Raw genomic sequence first — 23901 nt, 5'->3', positions numbered from 1 at the left:
AATATTTGCCAACTGGCAAGTCCCATGTTAGCTGCTGGAATACAGCACTTCAGCAAAATAGACATGGTCCCTGCTCTACTGTCTAATCCATCGTTCCTGCTTTCTTTCAATAGCCCACGCACTGTGACCAGCATTCAAGGTCTTCTACAATCCATCCCAAATCTACCATCACAACCATTCTCTCTCCTCTGTCACCCAACCAAGGTGGAACTGCTAACAGCTGCCTGAATATGCACAGCAGTTTCCTATCTCCATGGCTTCCACGTAGAATCTTTCCCTTTCCTTTCTTCCTGCCTATTATGGACTGAACTGTATCCCCCTCAAAAGACACGATGGAATCCTAGCCCCATACCTATGAATATAATCTAATCCGATGTAGTGTAATCACCTTCCATAATGCAATCTAATATAACGTAATCAGTTAAGGTTATGCTAGTACAGGGTGGGTCATCACTTCCGAGTTATTAAAAAAAAAAAAAAATTAGACACAGAGGCAGGAAGACTTATTGGGGAAGACAGTTGCCACATGGCAACTGTCAAGAACAAGGAACCCCAGGACTACTGACAAGAAGGGAATCAGCATGGTCAAGACCCTGATTTGGACTTTTAGCCTCCAGAACTGTGAGAAAATAAATTGTTCTTTAAACCCACCCACTTATGGTATTTGTGTTATACTAGCACTAGCAGTAGTCTGTGAAGAACAAAGACCACAACCGTCAGTATGGATTACACCTCAACATAAAGAAAACAAAAATCCTCACAGCTGGACCAATAAACAACATCATGATAAACAGAGAAAAGACTGAAGTTGTCAGAGATTTCATTTTACGTAGATCCACAATACCCATGGAAACAGCAGTGAAGAAATCAAAAGACACACTGCATTGGGCAAATCTGCTGCAAAAGACCTCTTTAAAGTGTTAAAAAGCAAAAGTCATTTTGAGGACTAAGGTGCACCTGACCCAAGCCATGGTATTTTCAATCGCCTCACACACATGCAAAAGCTGGAAACGAATAAGGAAGACTGAAGAAGAACTGATGCCTCTGAATGATGGTGTTGGTGAAGAATACTGAATACAGCATGGATTGCCAGAAGAACGAACAAATCCATCTTGGAAGAAATACAGCCAGAATGTTCCTTAGAAGCGAGGATGGTGAGACTTTGTCTTGCATACTTTGGACATGTTATCAGGAGGGACCAGTCCCTGGAGAAGGACACCACACTTGGCAATGTAGAGGTTCAGCGAAAAAGTAAAAGACTCAGTGAGATGGACTGACAGACACAGGGCAGCAACTACTGGCTGAAACATAGCAATGACTTTTGAGGGCGGCACAGGACCGGGCAGTGTTTCATTCTGTTGTACACAGAGTTGCTATGAGTCAGAACTGACTCTACAGCACCAAACAACTGCAGTAGCTAAGACACTGCCTAAGCCCTCCCCTCCTCTGAGGTTCCACCAAAATGCCCCTATCTTCTCTATATGGTCACTATGAGTCAGAATCGACTTGACAGCAAGGCGGTTCTCCACAACAGCATCCTAAGTAATCACCCCCACGGCAAAAACTCCTTCCTCCTTGGTCTATGTCACAACAGCGCCATCACCAGACACTGCCTTGTATCATTTCACACTGATCCAAATGCCACAGAAAGATAAGAATGCCCGTGGAGGCAAGCCTTCTACCTCTCCTACCTCCCTAGCCCTCAAAGCACCCTGCACACGTACTATGAGGTCAGTTAACATCTGTAGAGTGAAAGAACACAAGCTACTTAGTCTTCTGTCTTCCATATGAGGTAACTGGCACTACTCTTAATCAAGTAACCTTCTCAACAGAAGAAGAATAAAGCAACCTTATGACGATTAAGGTGTTTTCCATTTGTAAGTGTTTAGGTTATAATCTTATCTTTTGCAAATCCAGTTCTACATGTTTCAATTTGAGAAGCTAAATATTTCAATTTAGCAAGGTGAAATTTTTTTTTGGATGAACCTCAAACAAAGAGACAAAAGCACTCCCCCCCCAAAAAAAAAAAAGTGAAATTGAAAAGGGAAAATGAGATTCATAAATCCAACTTGGGAAAATGACATGGGTGCCATCTCACGGTCCAAAGCCACAAGAGAGCTTACTGAATACTTTTCGATATGCATCCTAAACTGATGCAAAATAGCCTAAGAATCTTGATAGATCTTACATCATAAGAGAATCCTTCTGTTAGCTCTGCTTAAACCTAGTTAAAGTAAGTCCTTACTATGGGCCTTCTGGGCCAGCCACATCAAGCATTTGAAAATGAGCACCATATTACAAAAGCAAGGTTTTTGTACATAAATGCACTTTGCCTGACCCAGTCCTCCAGCCACTCCTAAATCTGACACCTCTTAAGTGTAAGGAAAAGGCTTACAAGGAAGCAGAGCTGCCAAATTGTTACCTCCACATTCCCGGAACCTACATAAAAGTTAAAGCCGACTAAGGGCACTCTGGAATTTTGCAGGACACAATTTCTTCATTAAGGAGCCCAAACAAGCATTTTGTCTTCCCCAACTTACCCAAAAAATGTTCAAGCAAGTAACTGTGGAATTGCCACCATGTTTTACTGGCCACTTTAGGTTAACTATAATATTTTTTCTGAGGTTAACCAAGGTAGGCATACTTAGAGGTAATAAGCCACGCTCTGAATTAGTTCAATGTCCCAAAAAATCAAAAGCCGCTCAAACAGTCACCCACATTCATAGCACTGCACAGAGGAATTTGCAGGGGAAAAAAAGTAAAACTTAGGTTCACACTCATCCGTGTCCACACGTTCAAAAACACAAAGAAAGCCATGTTTTGGACTCATGGGTGATCTAGAAAATTCAGGTTTCCATTTTGTTTATTACAACATAGCCAGAACTGGACCAAGACAGTGCTATGTACTCTGACCAAACAAGAGGCTAAGTAAAAAGCAGGAGGAGGACTCTTTTGCAGCTAAGGTCTGTTCTGACCCCTAGGCTGGGGCAGATGAAGGCAAAAAGGTATCACGTTGAATTCTTAGACGGCCTGGCCTATCATATAAAAAACTTGGTAAAAACTAGACCACAGTCCCAGCAGAATGGCTGAAATGACTGAGAATGTTCAGCTGGCCAAAGGAAGGCTAAAAAGGATAACACTTCTAGAAAACTACTGCCTAGTTATTAGCTTCCTAGGGCTGTTGTAACAAAGTACCACAAACTTCATGGCTTAAACAACAGACATTCATTCTCTCACAGTTCTGGAGGCCAGACTCTGAAACCAAGGTGTTGGCAGAGCCAGGCTCTCTCTGAAGCCTCCTGGGGAGAATCCTTCCTCGCCCCTTCCAGTTTCTGGTAGCCCCAAGTGTTCCATGGCTTGTGGCAGCACAACTCCAATCCCTGCCTCTTCTTCGGAAGGTCGTCTTCTCTGTGTCTCTTCTCCTCCACTTAGAAGGATACCACTCACACAGGATACAAGGACCCACCCTACTCCAGTATGACCTCATGCTCATTTAATCCCACGTGCAACAACCTACTCCAAAATAAGAAGCTGCGGTGGCGCAGTGGTCAAGAGCTACAGCTGCCAACCAGAAAGGTCGGCAGTTTGAATCCACCAGGCATTCCTTGGCTTTCCAAATAAGGCCACATTCTGAAGTTCCAGAAAAGCCATCAATTTGGGGGGAACACTATCCAACCTGGTACACTTACAAAGGGACTAAGTCTGATGATGCCCCTAATGAATAACCAGATTGAACAGCCCTTAATGCAAGAGATTTCTGCTAGCGTTCTGCTTTGAATCACAAAGATCTGGATGTTTTCCGTGGAATCAAGCATCCAGGGAGAAGCTGGACTCAACTGTGGAAGGCCCTCCCCACTTAAGAGGCCATGGCCATCCACCCCACCTTGCTTATCATCAAGGGGAAGGAGGAGAAAACCTGGAAAGACAAGTATGGTTTGGAGATTTCTCTCAAACTGACTTAACTAGAAAAGCCAAACAAGGTAGATTCTCAGCCTATCTCTACTCATAAAGGTAATCATACCCCCATCACCAGTCTTCTGAAGGCCCAAGAAATAACAATATTTTCTTCTCTCTACAGCAGTTTCTCAACCTCAACACTACTGACACTTTGGCCTTTGTTGGGGGGCTGTCCTGTGCATTGTAGGGTATTATCCACTAGACGCCAGCAGTGCCCTCAAGCTGTGACAACCAGAAATATCTCCATATATCACCAAATGTCCTCTGAGGGGAAGGAGTCACCACTCCCTAGTTGAGGCCATTGCTTTACAGCAGTTCTTAAACTCTTTCCTTTTGGTCTCGGTTTCCTCTTTGAATAAATGAGTGTTACGGGCTCTTTTCCCACGGGGGAAAAAAAAAAACAGTTTTGCACATAATTTCAAGGACTATGTGGAACCTTTAAAACTCAGCCAGGGACCCTCATCCGACCTTCATCCCAGGCAGGGACTCAATGCTTTTTTTAGTCCTCTGGACAGTGCATGTCATTATAAAAGAAGGTACTATACCTGTCTTAGGGTTGCTACGAGTCGGAATCGACTCAACAGCAACGGGTTTATGCCTGCCCTAGAAACTTCATAGTCAGAAGTACAAAAATATCCAGAGGCCTCTGGTGGTTCATCAGGCCATGAGCCCACAATAGAATCTACAATAAAAGTTGAGCGGACTCCTCCACTAACCTAGTACACTTGCTCATGGCAGAGTAACAAAGCAGTTAATGGCCACATGCTGTGTCCTGCAGCCTGGGCTGAAAAATACCCTGCAATCCTTCTTTCCACTCAATAGCTACACTCATAAAAAGTCATGAAACAAAAACAGAAAGCAATTATTTTGCAAAATGAAAATTGAATCTACAAAGTTATATCTACTTGATTTAAAAAAAAAACAACAAGCACTCCTTCCACTGTGCTATGTGGCTAGTGAAGCAGAGCCCAGCAGCAGGTGCAGGGAAACATGGAGCAAGGTTGAAAAACCTCTTCAGTTCATGAGAAGGTTGCTTCCCTCCCCCTCCTTCACAATAAGGACTAGGGGGCAAAGTACTTAACTGATCTCAGAAATCAGAAGTTATTTTTGTGACACAAATACATACCCAAAAGGAGACTCACTAGCTTTGTAACATTTAAACTCACTGCCTATCAGCACATAACAAGCAGCTACACACCTGCATTTCTGAAAAACAGAAACAAAGCTTGCCATGTTAAAAGACGTTACTTACTAGTTACTTACTAGGCGAATACTGGAGCCCTGATGGCACATGGTTAAGAGCTCAGCTGCTAACCGAAAGGTCAGCAGTTCAAATCCACTAGCCGCTCCTTGGAAACCCTACGGGGCAGTTCCACTCTGTCCTACAGGGTCACTATGAGCTGGAACCAACTCGACTGCACCTAACAACAACCAAGTACTGTGAATGCTACAGAATATGGGCTCTGAAGCCAGAATGCCTGGGTCTGCAATCCACTAGCTGTAAAATCATGGGCCAGTTAGCCTCTCTTTATCTTTGTTTCCTCACACACAACGAAGATAATAAGATCCCTTCCTCAAAGGGTTAAGAATTAAATGAAATAATACACCAGAAGCACTTACACCACCACCTGGGTAGGTGCTCAATAAATGTTAGTTATTATTATCGCTGACCCTGCAAAGATATACATATAAAAAATCTGTAACTACATGTAACCACATGCAGTCTCTTAGTGTAGAAAAGTACAAGATGCAGCCATGCTCAGGAAAAAAGCAACAACGGAGCAGATGGTTATGAAACATTTCCAACATTAGAATTTTTTAGCTGTCCACGATACATGTTGTTGTTGTTGTTGTCAGTGGCCAATTCTGGCTCATGGAGACCCCATGTATACAGAGCAAAACTGCTTGACAGGGTTTTCATAAATTCCATCTTTCAGAAGATTGCCAGGTCTGCCTTTGAGGCGCTTCTGGGTGAAATTCAAACCACCAACCTTTCAGCTAGTAGACAAGCACTTAACTGTCTGGGCCACCCAGGGTCTCCCCTACGATACCTAACACTGCTGAAAGTGAGGCCCTTCCAACAAAATAAACAGAACTTTCATATTTACTCTTACATGGAGTTGACTTAACACACTGAAATGGCACGCCTCTACGGTCAAGCAAGGAAATTAGGGATGGGCCTTTTGCTCATGGCCGTCATTTTTCACTCATATGATATCAGAGCTGAGAGATACCTTAGAAGTAAGTCATCTGGCCACGAATCCAATCCTAAATTTAAAAAACGCTCCATCATCAGCTCAAGGACCTATGGCAGAACTGGGATGAGAACTCCCATCCCGATTCCTATCTGGGCCTTTTTTGCTCATCATTAAGCTGAGTCTTCCCTAAGAGCTCGGAGAGCAAAAAAACTTGTACCTAGGTGGCTGACAATCCCCAAGTAGGGTGGTGTTGCAGAAAACGCAACAAAATGAAAAAACTAAACGATTCCTTCAGCTGTTCCATCACTCATTCACTTGTTCACTCTCCTGTGTCCCAGGCATTGTTTTAGGTGCTAGGGGTACAGCAGTGAACCAAACACAACCTTCCCTTTCCGAGTTTACACTTTAATGAAGGAACCTGATCTCTACTGCTCCCTTGACTCATCAGTTCAAAAAGGCCAAGATTAAACATTCTCCCCTTCTTTACCTACTACGAACCTACTATTAACTTGTTGGAAACACTAGTGGCATAGTGCTTACGTGCTACGGCTGCTAATCAAAAAGTCGGCAGTTCCTTGGAAACTCTGTGGGGCAGTTCTACCCTGTTCTATAGTGTTGCTATGAGCCGGAATCAACTTGACAGCAATGGGTTTGTTTGTTTGTTTTTAATTAACTTTTAGAAACTACACAGAAAAGTCCAAACCTTTTCCACATAAAAGTCACCTGATAGGACAACGCAAGCAACCCCATGACTTCAGACAATCTCACTGTAAGCCTGTTTACAGATACGCTTTACTCTCGTTGTCATGGGGTAAAAACCTTCGCTAGATAAACTGACATCTACATTAGATTCTAGGAGACTAATTAATCCCAGGAGCTAATCGCACAACAAGTAGTAAACTATTACATGTACTCTTGGCACATCTTTGGGTGGGGAAATGATTGGATCACGTTATAATTCACACCAGTTCAGAAGTTGTATGATTAAATATTCTAGTATATGCCAAAAGGAGGACAAAAATGTATCCTGTACGTTAGATAAAAATTTATACAAAAATATAACCTGTAAAGTAGCACTGGGGTGTGGGTGTGTGTATGGATGTATTTATACATACATATGTGTGTGTCTATATGTGTACACACACATATATAATGTTTACATGTACACATATACTTTAGATACATTCCACGGTGTACACAACAGCTGTCGTAGTTCTGCACCAGCGTTACTCTAGCATGAACAATGGCCCTAGAGAGTCATGAATTCTGAACCATCTACCAACTGTGTGACTTTGTCACTTAACATTCCAAGTCTCATTTATCCACAGGATGGGTAGAATGTTTGTCAACAACTATTAGGGGTTTAAATGAAACAATGGATAAGAAAGCGCCTTGTAAAACATGAAGTACCTTAGAAATACAAATTTCTACTTCTGGTTTCATTAGGTAATTTTGGACTTAAAAAAACCAACGACAAAAAAAAAAAACTCTGATAACAGGTGTTAAAAGGAACTGTCTTACACTAAGAAAAGTGACATCAGTTCACTGTTCACTGGGTCACAGAAAGCAACAAAACAAAGGCAACTAGTAATTTTATATTCAAAGAGCTGAAAGAGATGGCAGAATTCACTTATAGTCTAACTTTAAGCTGCGAAAAGTACGGTCCTCAGAAGTTAAGGTACTCAACAATATCACACAGCTCGCTACTGGCAATGCTAGAACTAGACTGAGTCTCCTGACTCAGTCAAGTACTTTCAGGAGGTTGTGAAGCAGGCTGACGGTAGTATTTCAAACACAGTATTTGGAATATGGCAGAAACATCTATCACGCCAGTGATCTGACCTTGAGTCAAACCCAAGATCTATTTTTTACTGGCTGCCTGATCTCAAGCAAGTTATTTAATCTCCCTAGGCCTCAGTCTCATACGTAAAATGAAAATCATAATAATACTATAATCTCATGAGGCTGCTGTGAGAATAAATGAAATACAACCTGTACCATAAGCTCTCTAAAATTGCTTACTGTTTTGATTATTACTCTTTCAACAACACCATGCCATCTCCACTAAAAAAAAACTAAGATATCTTCCAAGTTCTGAAAGGAATCAGAAGCATGAATTTTCACTGATTTGGAGGGATGTTAGCTCAACAAACCAGAGTACAGTTCAGATCCGTATCTCCACCACACTCACACAGGTACACAGACCAGTACCAGTAACACTGAAAGAATTCTTCAGATACACGATGTCTAGTGATAGAGTGATATCCAAACTGAATTTTACATTCAGTGAGGAAAGTTTCCAGTTCTCATCTTTTAAAAGGCAGATTCAACATGCTAAAATACATATATTCTACTTTACCCCAACTCCTGAAAGGCTCACCAAGTTCAATTGTTCTTACTTCCCCTTTCCCCATGTTATTTTTCCACAAACTTCCTTTAATTAGCAGGCAACACTGGCCTAAGTATGTGTGGAGGCTCAGCATTTGTTTATCTACCCCTGCACTCTAATCGGAGGCCTGGTGGCACAATGGTTAAGAGCTCAGCTGCTAACCAAAAGGTCGGCAGTTTGAATCCACCAGCCGCTCCTTGGAAACCCTATAAGGCAGTTCTACTCTGTCCCATAGGGTCACTGTGAGTTGGAATCAACCGAACAGCAACAGGTTTGGTTTTGGTTTGGCACCCTAAACATGCCCCAGAAAGATTAAACTACACATGCTCTTGGCTGGCTTAATCTGAATGCAAGTACTCCCTCATTCACCAACTGTTTCACGAACACCTACTATGTGACAGGAACATTTCTCAGCACTGGAGGTGGCAAAGCCCCTGTCCTCATGGAGCTTCCATTCTAGTGGAAGAGGACAGATAACAAACAAGTATATATCCAGTATAGTGTGTGATACAGGTACTACGGAAACCCTGGTGGCATAGTGGTTAAGTGCTACGGCTCCTAACCAAAAGGACAGGAGTTCAAATCTACCAGGTGCTCCTTGGAAACTCTATGGGGCAGTTCTACTTTGTCCTGTAGGGTCGCTTTGAGTCGGAATCTACTCGATGGCAACAGGTTTTATAGATTCTATTAGTGTGTTCCTATAGTTCAGGAACATAGGAAATTTTATCAAGTGCTTTATTAAAAGTGGGTCTTGGCTTTCTATTTTAATTTGCTGATCTGAGCCATCCTGTGGGCAGGGGGTGGGCACTGGAAGGGTAGAGGGAAGGAGAGGAACGCCTACACTCTCACAAAAATGCAAAGATCAGACCTCTAACTGGAGATGACATTGTAGCACCCCTTGTTGCTTAAAGCCCAGAGCATCACAGAAACAAGCACATTACTTGCTGTTTGGAAACTGTGGTCAGTAAAAGAGGCCTGGAAGGGAAGCCAAGAAACCTACGATTTCCTCTTCTGCCAGCGCCTGTAGCTATGCAACCTCAGGCGCGCGGGCGTGTTAGCCGACCTCTGTGAACCCTGGTATCCCCACCCGCATGCTGATCCTCTCTTACTGTGACACTGGACTAGTCTCTTAAGCCCTTAAGCCTCAGTGTCATCTGTTAAAGGAGGCCAGCGGAATGACACTGCTTGGCAAACTGTCGGGTACTTCGCTGACAGGATCTATTTAAATACATGGATCCGAGCTTGCTACCTGCTTTACAGGAACATCAGGGAGATTAAAGAGAACACATAAAATGCCTTAAGCTCTCTGTAAAGAAAGGCGTTAAAGAGTACCATTGCTTATTATTTCTACTACTACTCTTCTTTCTGGTTTTATCTCCTTGCATTTTCAAATCCTTTAACCAAAAATAATCCATGACCCTCAGAGGGAGAATACATAATTAGACAACAGTAAAGAACAAGACCCTAATTAAAATCATCATCATCCCGATCAGTGAACTCTTTTCTAAGAGACCAGAAAGCCAGTATCTATCTTCCTTCGCTCACTTGCCTAACTTGCTGCCAGCTACGGGTCCCTGCAGGGGTCTGAGGCATACATGGGCAACCCAGGTTGTAGATGGGGCCTAGCTGTTTGCACCAGCAGAGCAATTAACCTTTCTGCCTGTAAAACACAGAAATGCCCTCCACAATACAAATCTTGAAGTACACCTCTGGGCAAAATCCTCAAAAATAATGACAAGGTGACCCACCAGTCACAGAACAGAACATCTAAGGAAGGGGTGTCCCAGAGTATTTCTTTTCTGCTTCTTCGACAATCCAGCTAAAAACCCCACACCCTTCCATCCCCCCTGGATAGAGTACAGGTTATACACTGCAGCTCTCTGAGGAAAAGTTTTGGCTTGGTTTTGAAACACTAAGCAAGAGAGCTTGGCATAAATGCTGGCCGAGTTCCAATGAAAACAGAAGGGTATATAGATTCGCACTGACGAATGCCCACTAATCCCTTTGTATTACTGACATAAAGCAACTACCACTGACCGCTGTTACTAAAGCAAAGTCAAAACAACTCTTTGCTTTTGACTAAACTTCTGAGGCCCTTCGCCCTTAAAGCAGAGCAATAATTTCATGAACTCTTGTTTGTAGTGTATTTACTTTGAACAACTCCTAAAACCTGTAAACGGTCATCATCAGGGTAAAGGATCACCTGCCCACACCTGAATGTGCGGCCTTCTGCTTCTCTCCAACATGGCAATCCAGCCACGAGACCGCTGGTTCTGCTGCCACTGCTAGAGGGCTGGAGAGTTTGTTGAAGGTCACGAGGGAGGGGAGACCTCCCTTCTAAAAATCACATCCCTTCCACTCTCTCGGTAGCCACCAAATCCATTTTTGCTTTCTTGAAGTGAGACTATCTGGTCACATCAAAGGCTGTAAATTTTTTCTCATTCTAAATAAACGCAAACTTCTAAACCCACACTTTTAACATTTAATTCCCAACTGGCTTCCTCTAGCTATTCTAGTTGATGGTGCAGAAAAAAAAAGAAAATTCTACAAAAGATGAAATGAAGAACGTGAAGAACAATGGTGCCTGTACTGTCTCCTTCATGGAACTGTCAGCAACACCTAAGGATGCATCTCATTCCTCTAGGCTATTAGTCCAACCCTGCTCAAAAAGATACTACTGAGGCTAGAAAGAACTCTGCTCCTCAAAAAATAAGTAAACAATATCCCACAGGGATTGCGGGGCAGTGAGAAGGGAATACTCCTTTGTTCGAATGCTGCAAAGAAAGTCTCAACAGAAAAAGCAAAACATCTGCCTTCATTTAAAAGTTTGAGTTGTGTGTGATTTCCTGCATCTAAGAACCTCTTTCTGAACTACAAAGAGGCCACAAAACATCACATTTTCCCCTCCCAGCTTCTCCCTTCAAAAACCCACAAGATGGTGATTAACAAACAGCCCCTTGTCTTTAGGCATAGTTTTAGAAGCCACAAGGAAAAGATAAAAAGTTAATTGGAAGAGCCAGTTTGTAAACAAATGAGAAGTAGGTTGACAGGGAGGAAGCAAACTCCATCTTGATAAGCAAGCAGCTCTCCCAGACCCTTGTGTAGGAGAATCCAAGTAAAGGCTACTCTCATCCTCTTACCCACCGAAAGCAGTCTGGGCGGGGAGCCCAGCACAAGCCCTCCAGGCTGCACTCAGGGCAGAGTTGCGGAGAATCCTTAGACACCCCAGGAGTTCTGGGTAGGAGGCTGAAGTTCTGGGACTCAAAGGCAAACCCAGAAACTCTCCCAGCCCTCAGGTACTCTCCAGCCCAGGAATGACTTGGGGCTAAATCTCCAGCCCCTGGCAGACTTATCTCCCAGGAGACACCTTCCCTGGGAAAATTCACAGTCAGGCCTGGATCCACAACTTACTAGCTGTATCACCTTGTGCACACATGATCCTGTTAACTCACCTTTTGATTGGACGTAACTCCTTTCTTAGCATTGAAACAAAGAATTAAAGAATTTGGGGAATGTGCCTGGATCAGTGATAAGCACATGCCAGATATGTAGTAACTGTTCACTGAAAGAAAATGCCAAGTCCACTCGACACTCACTGCTTTAAGTAAAAAAAAAAAAATCTACAAATATTCTCCTATAGTACCAAGAAAAATGAAATTAAGAACCCAAGGTATAATATGAGAAGGGTAAAAGTTAGGGGGAACCCAGGTATCCAGGAAAAAAAACTCCTAATTCATCTCTATCCACCCCCAACAGGTTACATTTCGTCCTCCAGATTTGCTTCTCCTGCAGGTCCTAGAACAAGTAAAAAGACACCTATTGGGTCCTATAGGGTCGCTATGAGTCGTAACTGACTCGATGGCAGCGGGTTTGGTTTTTGGGGTTTGGGTCCTGTCCAAGGCCCCAAGCTGCTGCCACCTGGTATTACCTGCCCTAATACCAGACCCTCTGACAATATAAAAATATAATTTAAAATCTATATATACCTACATTTACTAAATAGAAGTAAAGTTGGCCCCCCTACCCTACAATGTCCAAATAAGACAGACCAGAGAAGAAAACAAAATACATATATATATATGTGGAAACCCTGGCGGCGTAGTGGTTAAGTGCTATGGCTGCTAACCAAAGGGTCGGCAGTTCAAATCCACCAGGCACTCCTTGGAAACTATGGGGCAGTTCTACTCTGTCCTGTAGGGTTGCTATGAGTCGGAATCAACTCAACGGCACTGGGTTTTATATGTATATTTATTATATAGTATCATCAGAGAGTAATCTTATATTAGAAAAGGTGCTTTAAACTTCAGTGAAACACACAAAGAAAAACACCCCCTCACCCTCACCCCCCCACACACACACACTCCTTCACGTATTTTCTGGAGTTTTTGCACAGCCATCAAAATTTCACTCATAATCTCTCTTCAGGATTGCCCAGTCCAGTCGGATCACTGGCCGTTGATCCCCTCTAGATGACTGTTTCTTCACAGTCACTGAGCAGAAGAAAGTTCTGTCAGGGAAATTTGATGTGGTTTATTAATTACTTTCAGTTGCACCACCTCACCTTTGATAATGGTTCACTTTCATTATTACATAAGAGTTCAATCACACTTATTTCTGAAAAAATAATCACCGTGGAAGAATATAAAAGACATATCTGTGCCTACATATTCAAACTCCTACTCCGCCGTCTACTCCTCCAAATGAAAGCATATACAATATCAGACAGGAGATGTGCAAGAAATTAGTTTTACTCAAAGAAGGAAAAAAAAAAATTTTAAGGGAAATATGGTCTAAACAGAACTTTAAACAAATTGCCTTCCACTGCCAGCACTGTCCTCAAATAAATTTATTATATCCTAGAATCAAGTACACTCAGGGCTGGAATGTCATGCCAGTCGTATATTACTTCAACCTCAATAAATCCCTTCTTACTCTCCAAATCTTTCTGGGCTGCTTTCTAAAATAGTTCACTAAAAAGCACCAACCTAATTAACAACAGCTTCCTCAGCAACAGCGGCCTTGATTTCACTTATTTACACATTAACTGCAGCCTCCTTTTGGCCAATCCAGTCTACTCCCTGTACCAGGCTGAGCCTTTTATCTGCTCTGGACAGCATTTTCTCCAGCAGATGAAGTAGATGCCGATTGATTTGCTGTCGAGCATGGTAAATTAATAGCAACAAATTGCTGAGGGCCCGTCTCGCTGCTCCACCATGCTTCGGCAGTTTTGCTTTATTTGCTCCATGATGGGCAGCAGTCGGCCTCTTCAAGTCAATTTCTTCTTAACAACCTGCAATACTTTTCAATGGTGAAAATAGAGCTGTTCCTTGTAAGTCAGAAATCAATATCCTATTGCCCTTAGAAAATGCTAAACAAGCAGTATTGGCAATCCACTTGGTACTAGAGGGTATCAGATACAATGCAAATCCATACTGCTTCCCTCCTTGTAGTTATTACAGTTTGCTAAAAGGTTCCTAACGTCATTTATCATCATTTACCATCGACCAGAGAGGCTATGATTATGATATCCTATCAGTTGGCAAGGCCCTTTCATTTCTATTCAATTAATATTTTAGCAGCACTCAAATGGTTGTTGCCCAAGTCTTGTAATAAAATTTACATGGCTTGAAGTGGAACAAGAGTTTTCTTGCCATGACTAAAAAGAAAAAAAAGACCTCTCTATATATACATACGTATAATGTACACACACATATGTAAACACAAACATTTATAGACAAATATGCCGTATTCACTTTTAGATTCTAAGTGTTCGAGAATACTAAAATTTTCTGATTTCTAAAAAACAAACAGTAGCCTAAATTTTTTTTGAAGCAAAAAGGCCTTCGGATTACAAAATACTAACTATGAACATGTCAGGAGTTTCTCATTCTCTCCGGTTTCAAAATGTGGTCTATTCATCTCTTTTTAAAATCCCTACTGGGTTATAGATTTAATTCACGTATCTCTTGTTCCTAATCTCCATGACTTTTTAAAGTGGTAACTGCTGCTGCCAGATTAAATCAGGGCGGTCCTCTTTAATTACAGCACTACAGGTGAAGGATGGGAACAAGCAGCATTTAGCAATGCTACTAACTGCATGCATCATCACGTTCTCCCCACAATCGCTAACCCATTTAGGGGAAGCCACGCTGTATTTATAAAGAGGAACAATCAGCAAAAAAAAAGTAACAACTAAATCCTGGGCCAACTGGCCCATCGAAAACCAAAAACACAACCCCACACTTTAGGGAAATCCTTAGGGCAGAAAGGCCAATGTTCTTTCAGTTTTTAAAAAATTCCATTATGAAGACATCACAATAAAACATTTCTAACCGTGTCCCATTTGTCATCTTCACTTTCACACTAGAACTTAAGACAGCAGAGAAACATTAATTCATACTATAGCCTAGAACTCTCTACCCTAACTTTACGGGGTTTGTTCCAGCTTCATCTGCTCAGCTCCAATTGATCCTTCTGAAGATGACCAGAAATTAGATTGATATTTTATGCTCTAATTCCATGTCATGTTACTGAGTTCCCTTAAAAAAAAAAAAAATCAACTAATTCTACCAGACTAATACTATTTACTCAGTTACCAAAATTTAAATTAATTATGTTCTCAAACATAATTGTTAAAAATTGGCAACATTATGCAGGCTTAATTAAGATTAAATCCAATTTACTAAATGTACTTTAATTGGTACTAATTACATTAGCTTTCATTTCAGAATGACGAATTCCCCATAGGTTTCACTTTATAGTCCTCTATCAGAAGCAACAAAGGGTAACTGATGACGAGCATCATAGGAAAAGGGGGGGGATGGTCCCCCCCACCCTGTTTGTCACTGCTCTGTGCTTTCATCCTATCAATTTGCTAAGTCACAGAGTCATGACTCCATCACAGCCATCATTTTCTGTTCCAATGAAAAATTTCTCTAAAAATGAATACTCTGTGGCTGGCTGCTGCCAAGAACAGGAGCGTTAACCAAAAAATACACAAAGGTTTCAAATATCAGGGCCACCAATTACTAGGGGGTACTTCCAAGGACTCTGGGGACTCCTGCTCTTGAACCCTTCGAGACACAAATCTAATAAGTGAATAAGCCTAACCCGATCTTAAGAACTAGGCCCAATTACACCGCAGGGCAACTTCCCTGCATTATTGCTGCTTTCCATTACAAGGGCATCCAGCAAGTGCATCTGGAGGAGAGGCTGAGAGGAATCAAGGCCGTCTGCCCAGGAAAACAAATAAAGACAGATATGCCTCTGTGCTTAAGGGGGGAAAGAAAGAAAATATAATAAGTAGGTGGTTTGCAGGGCTGTCTGTATTTCATAATGTGATAAACTGCCCTCAGGATTCTCGATATGATTGAATTTAAAAGCAAGAGGAAAAAGAAAGGGGGGGGGGAATTTACTCCATTCTCAATTTTAAATGCATGGCATTTGAGGCCAGCTGGACAAGATGACAGAATCACAGAGGCATAAAACGTGTAAAATTAAAGGATCTCACATACCAAAAAATAAAATACATTCAGCCAAATACAAGCTATGTACCTCTCAGAAATGTAAGTGGTATAAGAAAACCTGGAAACAAGTGGTTAAGGTAAACGAGATACAGAAGGAGAAATAAAGGGATGTTAACCATCTGGCCTAATCTTTGAAAAGACACTACTTATGGCGGAGGGGGGGACAGAGGGCAAAAAAAGCCATGTACAAGATCCAGGCCTGAAATGAAATATAATGAGGGTCATTAACAAACAATATCTCTCATGTAATTTATTCCTGCAAGGTAAAGCTAAGGGGCGCCCACCCATAACTTGAGCGGACTTTGTTTAAGCAAATGTTTATATTACTAATCTAAACAGAAACTGCGAAGATGCCAAAGTAAGAATTTAATTTCAACACGCAGCATTCAAACTATATTGTAATACTCATCTTGACATAACCAAGTAGTACGTGAAATAAAACAGTATCTGAAATAAAAGACCTCAGTTTAAGTTAATGACTGGATTTTCCTCATTTTGTTTTCAAATACCATCCATCTGATTGCTTTTACTGTTTAACAGTCATTTAAAGACTTACTGACTGCGTTCTGAGCATGTGGTGAACAACCATGCCGAAAACAGAATCCATAAAGAGTAAGAGCCTAATAATGTGGTCATTTCATATTTTCTAAACTTAGGAGGTAATGACATCCACCTTGAACTTAAATAAGAGACGAAAAGCATCAAATTTATCTCGTCTTTTCCCAGCAAGCAAACGTATACACACTATTCTGAAACGGTTAATGAAACTTAAAGCGCTATTACTAGATCACTAAAAATAAACGCTTCCATGAGAATTATCATTACCAAACAATATTCAACATGTACGCACAGGTATGGGTACACACATATACACTGCATACATATATGCATACGCTAGTTCCTGTCCAGGACACTTAAGCCAAACCTTTCTATTCAGTCTCCTGCAAAAAAAGGCTGTTTGGATCAGCACTTTCTGAGTAATCATTACCTTTTTTTTTTTTCTTTTTGGCTGAACTAATTGCTAGATTCTAAGACCCAGTGTTGAACCTCATCACATCCTTCTATCAGGCTCATTTACGCTGCACAAATTTTGGAAGTAACTGTTACAGCTCCTGCTAAGACCCAACTAAGTAGCCTCGGGGGACCGGAACAAGGATTTTACATCAATCTCTTTTGTAGCTCCACAGACTTCATTTTGATCTTCCCCAGCTCACCCTCTATCCATTCTTTCACACTGAGCCAACTAAAAGGCTCCACACAATTTAGCTTTATTTTTTAACATTTTCCAAGAAAAGCTCTTCCCTAAAACAAGTTTGCAATGCCCAAAGTATGTAAGGTAACTCCTTCCAAAGAAAAATGACATATTTTCCAATTTAGAATCCTGATTTTGAAAGTGTATACAAGATCAGCATGCATTCAGACATTTTTAATCACATTTTTAAACAATTAAAATCAGGATAATATACAACAAAGACGGGGAGCCACACACGAAAAACAGCATTCTATCTAGTTTTTTAAAATACAGGCTGCCACAAAAGCAGGCAAATTTACAAAACATACAATTCTTTTTTTTTTCAGTACGCAGTATTACCAACTGTCACTTAAAATGGTTATAAACAAAATAACTTACCTGCTTATGCATTTCTATATTCAACCCATAGGACATTTCGTAATACTGTCAAAGAAGGAAAAGCAATTACATTAGTGCCTTTCATCAAGCAACCTAAGCTTGTTCAAAATGCCCCAAAATAAAATAAAAGCCTCACCTAAGCCCAAACATCCCTAACACCTATGCCTCTAAATCAAGGAAACGCCAACCACTATCTTTAGCCTAATAAACTAGAAGCCACCTTAAGACACGGATTGTAAAAGAATAACTCACTAACTCACAAAACTGAAAAATTAAGTGCAAACACAGCATTCTTAACATCTCCGGTTATATTTTTACATCATAAACGGATGAATCAAAAAGCCCAATGAAAATTCAGTACCATATGGACTGTAACTCCCAGGCAAAACATACAAGTGGTCAAGTTAATGGCAAAAACGCTTCTCGTACCAATGCTGATGTTTTGAAAAAACTATTCAGAGGGTGCTGCTACTTAAGAGTTTCAGTTTTTCATTTTCAGTATATTGATCACATTCACACATTCAAAGGAAAAAAGCTTGATAGGAGATGAGTAAGTTACTCAGTAGCCTTTACAAACAATCATACAAATATGCTTGGTAATACTTCTGAAAAAGCAGAACTGATTTTTTTTTTGAACATGTAGTACAACTGGCTTTATAGAAATTCTGGCAGAGCCAATCAGTTATCCTAGACACCACAACACTCCTCAAACCAATCCTATAAAAAGTGAAAATGCACACACATACACACCCAATAGTAACATAAAGAATGAAAAAAAAATCTGAAAAGGGGTCTGTTATCTATTCTTATCCATCATTCTTTGAAAGTATCAAAGCACATTAAAACCTTAACGGTATACAAAAAAAACTGGTTAAAACCATTTGGAGCAAGAGCAATAAAACAACAAAGAAAACCACTAACAGAAACATTTTGCTGTGACTCTAAACAAAACATAAATCAGGTTTTTTCCGTTGTTGTTGTTGTTTCTATCTATGAAAACAAAGCACAGAAAATTATACCCCACGCAGCTGAACTTTTTGAGAATTCAAATCAAAGGTGCTTGCCAAAGGCAAGTTATAACATCTTAGAATTACAGGTTGCTAATGGACACATTCCCACAACCTCAACTACAATGGCACCACAACTATGATCTATCCTGCAGCCTCCAGCAATTTGAACATATTCTAGCTTTTGGTATCTTAAACTAATAAGCACTTTGAATCTGACACAGTTTTCTTACCATGACATAATGCCGCTGCATCTCTGTCTTCTCACTGGCGAGTTTCTCACATTCCAGCTTCAAGCTGTTGAAGACACAATGAAATCTAAGTACAACGCAGAACTTGACTTACATCCTTCAAATCTAAGTACACAAGCCCGTCTCTAAATCATCACCTACAAACACCGAATCAACAATCTTGAAAACCACCCTCATTATTGAAGGAAGGGAGAGAAACAGGTGATTAGAGCCAGCGTAGACTTGTTCTTTCAATAAAGATCAAATGGGGGTTCTTTTTTTTGTTTGCTTTTTTAAGATATATATAAAAAAAAAAAAAGCCCTTTTAGCAAATTTAATTCTAGAACCTCATCCAGAAATGCATACTCGCTAAACTCACTAAAGGAAACAAAAAACAAGGAAAATAAACATCAATAACATTTACATATCCAAGCACAAGTCAGTCCCCCAGAATGTCACAATGGAGTTTTTTCTTTAATGTTCCACGAACAGATTAATAAAAATATGAATCAAGCATATCTTATGAATGATGTCTTATTTCTTCCCACCAAAACACAAAGACAAGTTGAATACCACCACCCAGGGGCAAAGTGTAGATTGGGTTCAGTGGTTTTTTTGGTTCTTGCATTTTCGAAATACCAGTTATACATCATTAAAAGCTGGCAAAATAAAAATGTTTGAAAATCACTCTAATGACCTCCTCTAAAACAAAACATTTTTTTCAGCAAAAAAGTAATGAACTCGCTCACTCAAGACTTTCCAAGGCTCTTGGCTCTTGGTATTCCAGTGGAACGGCAGAGAGAAGTGAGAAGGAATCAACCCCAGGGTAATAAAGAACCAAGGAAGTCAAAAGGCCCCTGAATCTTCGTAACCTTCCATTCTCCTAGCCCTAATAAATCAATACCGAAAGTTTTGGTCTCAGCGTTTTCCAAGTCTCCCCTAGTTTCGATTGTTCTGCCTCGCCTTTTTTTTTTAATTTACAGAAGAAATCTTTAATTTCTTTACACCTGCCTGAAGGAAAAGAGGCCTTTACTTGCCCTTCCTGCCTGCAAGAAAAAATAGTAATAACGCCTTTCTGGTGGCCAAAAATAAGACGGGGGGGGGATGTTTGTGTGTGTTTGAGTGTCTTGGGGGGGCGGAGGAGACAAGAGCTAAGCAAACAGAAGGATCAGCTAAAGTCAATATCATTACCTGTGGTATTGAGCCTGTAAAAACTGAAACTCTTCCTTAATCCGATCACAGGACTCGGAAATCGTAAATTTAAAAGGTTGTGCAGGCTGATGCGGTGCCTAAAGAACAATAAAATACTTAATTAGCCCACATCACAGGCAAAGCAAGGAGCTGGAGAAAACCCACCACGCGGCGCTAGCATTAGGGTTTGAGGGGGGGTCGTCGCACCGGCAGCGAAAGGGCGATTAAAACTCTTCTCCCACCCACTTCTCTCATCCAAGAGCCTGGGCAAGAGCTGACTGCGGAGTGGCCCGCGTTCTCTCGTCCCTGGCCCCGCGTACCCCCGACCCCGCAGGTTCGAGACCCCGTTCCCTCCCTCGCCAACAGCACCGTTGCACCGCACCCACTCCCTCCGCACCCGGAATCGAAACTGGCCCGTCGAGGGGACTCGCGCCATGTCGTCGGGCCGCGGTCAGGCAGGGGCGGGAGGGGGTGGTGGCGCAGACGGGAGGCAGACGCAACCCTCCCGGGCTCCCTCGCTCGCCCGCCCCCAGGGGTCGGCACTCCGGAGCCGCCGGGCCAGCCGCGCCGCCGCCGAGGGCGCCCTCCCCGCCCGGGCGCGGAGTCGCGCCTCCTTCATCGCTCGCTCTCCGCCCCCCCCACCCCGGAGTCGCGGCGAGGGGATGGCGAACGACTCCGCGCGGCTTCCAGGGGCTTCAAAGACAACAATAAGAAAATGGCTACAACTCAATTGCCTCTCCGCACCCCCTCTCCGAAAGTGGCACCGCGCCGAGGCGGGGGATGGCAGGCGGGCAGCTCCCAGAGCCGCGCGCGGATTGCGGGCCGCACTCCACGCCCCTCCGGCCAAAACACAACTAAGCACACAGGGGGGCGACGCAGGGAATCCCCGGGCGCCGGGCGAGCCCGCGCCCCGCCGCCCGCACTCACCGGGTGTCTGGTCTGCGGGTACATCTTGCTCAGGTCGCGAATCATCCAAACCGATTTAGTTGGCTGCTCTGGCCAGAAGCGCGCGGCTCATTGGCTTTAATGGTCCCGAGGAGGAGGCGGCGGCGGAGGCGGCCGGCCGGGTCCGAGGGGCGGCTCGGGTAGTCGCGGCCCCCGCCGGGTCTTGCGTGACGCGGGCGGGAGGAACGCGCGGCGGCAGCGGCTGGATCCCGGTGGCCGGGCCGCTCCGCATTCCCCGCGGGCGTCACTGGCCCGCCGCGGGCATTGTCCGGCGCGCGTCTCCCGCGGCAACGCTCCGACGTTCGCTTCGCCGAGGCGCGTCCGCCGAGCCCAGCGCCACAGCCCCGCCGCTCAGCTCGGCCGGGAAAGTGCGAGCTCCGCGCCCGACTGCCCGCCGGCAGCGCCGTTCAATCTCTCGCTCGCTCTGCGCCCCACTCCAAACTTTTTTTTATTTGTCTTTTAATTGGTTGTTATTCCTCCGAATGAAAGATCTCTTCTTTCCTAAAGGCAAACACTCCTTTGGTTCGAAGAGGTCTCGCCGGTGCTTTTTAGTTTCTCTGGAGATTTTTTTCACTTCACAGCAACGATCTTTTAAAAGGCACCTTTTAGCTTCTTTTACCACATCTCATTTCCTTATTTTTCTTCCTTCCTGTTTTCTTGTCTTTTTTTTTTTCTTAACCCCAAATTGAAGGGGATTATAAAAATAAAAGAGTGAAACGCTTGCGGCTTTTTTTTTTTTAATTCTCTCTCCTTTCAAACTCTGCGAACACCACCTCAAAATAATATACAAGTGTGTGAGAAAGGGGGGAAGACAGCAGCCAACAGCCAAACACCCGCTCAGAACAGCTCTAACAACACGCTCTGTGTAGGTGACTTCTTTGACCAAATTTAGCAGCAGCTAATCATTAACATTCTGATACATATTCACAATCGTCCGTGAGGGATCGCGGAGCATCCCGGGAGATGTAGTCCACCTACGGCGACTAAGGCTGAGGATCCGGCCAGATTGACTACAATCACCGGCCGGCCACGCGACCGCTCTGGGGCGCTCTCCAAGCGCTCCGCCCACCCCCGACACGGCCGGCATCTCCAGCAACCAATCAGAGATGGCTGAACATTAATCGCCGTTCTGTGTTACTGCCCATCATTTCACTGCTGACAAATGGCGAGCCGGAGGGGAGGAGCCGGCCGGGATGAAACCCACGTGGGGGCCGGGCGTCGCCTGCGGCTTCAACCAATGAACAGAAAGGGATGGGGTTGACAGAGGCGGGGCGGAGATGGCCCGCCCAAGGCGGAGCTTCGTCCTGGCTCATGTTCCTTAGCGCGAGCTTTCGAACCAGGGAAACATTTGTTCAGCTGTCAATCAAAGTAACGTGGGGTGAGCAGAAGCGGCGGTGGCGGCTGCTGTTGCTGCTGCCCTGGCTGCATCTTCAGAACTGGGTGTTGGTGGCGGTGGCGGAGGCAAAATAAAGGGGGTAAAGGGGGCGGTGAGACTGGGGCTGGTCAGAAGATCTCCTTCCGAGTCTCATCCTCCCTCCTCAAACACCCTCCCCTTGCTCCGCGACCTCGCCAGGAATGCGGACTAATTAGGGTCCAATGTCTCCTTAAAGAGACAAGCTCGGCCTTGTGTAACGCGCCGAAACCCCTGTTGAGACAAGAGAGGGAGGATCACGCTGATCCCACTTCGTTCGGTTCACATCAATTTTACGCGCCGCTGGAGCCGGCATAATTTTCCGTGTGAACGCGGACTCGGGCCCCTGCCCTTGTTTAGAGCCGTAGACGAAGCTGCAAGACGCCTGCCTGGGCGGGGGACTGGGAGCGGCGGGTGGGCAGGCACCCCTGCCAGCCTCGGGGGAGGCTGTGATTACCGTTTAACCCCGAAGCGGGGTCGCTTCCTCCCAAGCAACTAGGGAAGGAAGCGCCCCAATAAGATCCGCCCGAGGGCCGCGGGGGCACATCCGTGCAGCCTCGAGGTGGGCTGAAGGCCCGGGGGTGAGGGCCGCAGGATTCCCGAAGAAACTTTGCCGAGGGGTCCGCCTGCATCTCGCAGACTGTTATTCGGTCCTCATTTAAGCAGGGCCAACATGGTGCCTACCACTGGCACTGGAAAGAAAATGTTCCCTGTTCCTCTCGAAGATGCTCCGGCTCCCAGTTTAGTGGGAAGAAGACTGTCTCCTTTCCCTCCAGGGCCGCCGCTCGCCCCTCCCACCCGCTGTTCTTGGGAGTAGCCAGCCCTGTTGAAACCGAGGGCACGCGGGGCTCCGGGAAATGCGGGCCGGGCCCCACGGGGTAGGAGCTGGGAAGATGGGGGCCACCCGAGGGCTGGGGCAGGAGAGATGCGGGTGGCTGGGAGCAGTCTCGGGGATGTAGGTGGGGGGCAGCCTCGGCGGGGAGGGGGCGTGCCTAGATGAAAAGGGCTTATACTGTGGGGCGAACTTAGACTCCGTGGCAAGGATGGAGTGACCCAGGGCAGGCAGCCCCTCCAACCTTAGCTCCCATCCAGCCGGTGGCAGCTCCCCAGTTTGAGAGAGAGGACGTGAGGGTTCCAAGCCATCTCTTGAGAATCTCTGTTCTTTGGGGGCTGGGCAAGAATTCGGAAAAGGTTCAAGTAGCAAACCAAAACCCATTGCCATGGAGTTGATTCAGACTCCTGCCGACCCTATATAAGACATAGTAGAACTGCCCCGTGAGGTTTCCAAGGAGTGGCTGGTGGATTCGAACTGCCGACCTTTTAGTTAACAGGCAAGGGTTGGTTAATCTAATGGTCTTGAATTTGGGCATTCATTTTTGAGTGTCGTTTTGCCCACTCTAGTGTGTCTGAGTGCTGT

The 23901-nt window shown here is 43.9% G+C and overlaps 1 protein-coding gene across 8 annotated transcripts in view; it reads right to left on the bottom strand.

The window, feature by feature from the left end:
- LOC126083414 (transducin-like enhancer protein 4) overlaps window positions 1–21955 on the bottom strand; it is a 164564-nt gene extending 142609 nt beyond the window's left edge. For 4 of the 8 annotated variants that reach the window (XM_049897172.1, XM_049897173.1, XM_049897176.1 and 1 more), the window contains exons 1-4: window positions 21056–21955; window positions 20129–20226; window positions 18941–19004; window positions 17701–17745 (exon numbers count right to left, since the gene is read on the bottom strand). In XM_049897172.1, the coding sequence (XP_049753129.1) occupies window positions 17701–17745; window positions 18941–19004; window positions 20129–20226; window positions 21056–21100 (252 nt within the window). In that variant the 5' untranslated portion in view covers window positions 21101–21955. Of the gene's footprint in view, window positions 1–17700; window positions 17746–18940; window positions 19005–20128; window positions 20227–20525; window positions 20622–21055 lie in introns of those variants that run through there. The other 4 variants (XM_049897174.1, XM_049897175.1, XM_049897178.1 and 1 more) reach the window with 1 other exon arrangement.
- Between the last annotated feature and the right edge of the window lie 1946 nt (window positions 21956–23901).

This window comes from Elephas maximus, chromosome 9 (genome assembly GCF_024166365.1).
Source record: "Elephas maximus indicus isolate mEleMax1 chromosome 9, mEleMax1 primary haplotype, whole genome shotgun sequence".
Taxonomy (NCBI): Eukaryota; Metazoa; Chordata; class Mammalia; order Proboscidea; family Elephantidae; genus Elephas; species Elephas maximus.
Note: the sequence above shows the minus strand (reverse complement) of the source record. Positions and strands in the feature narration are given on the sequence as shown.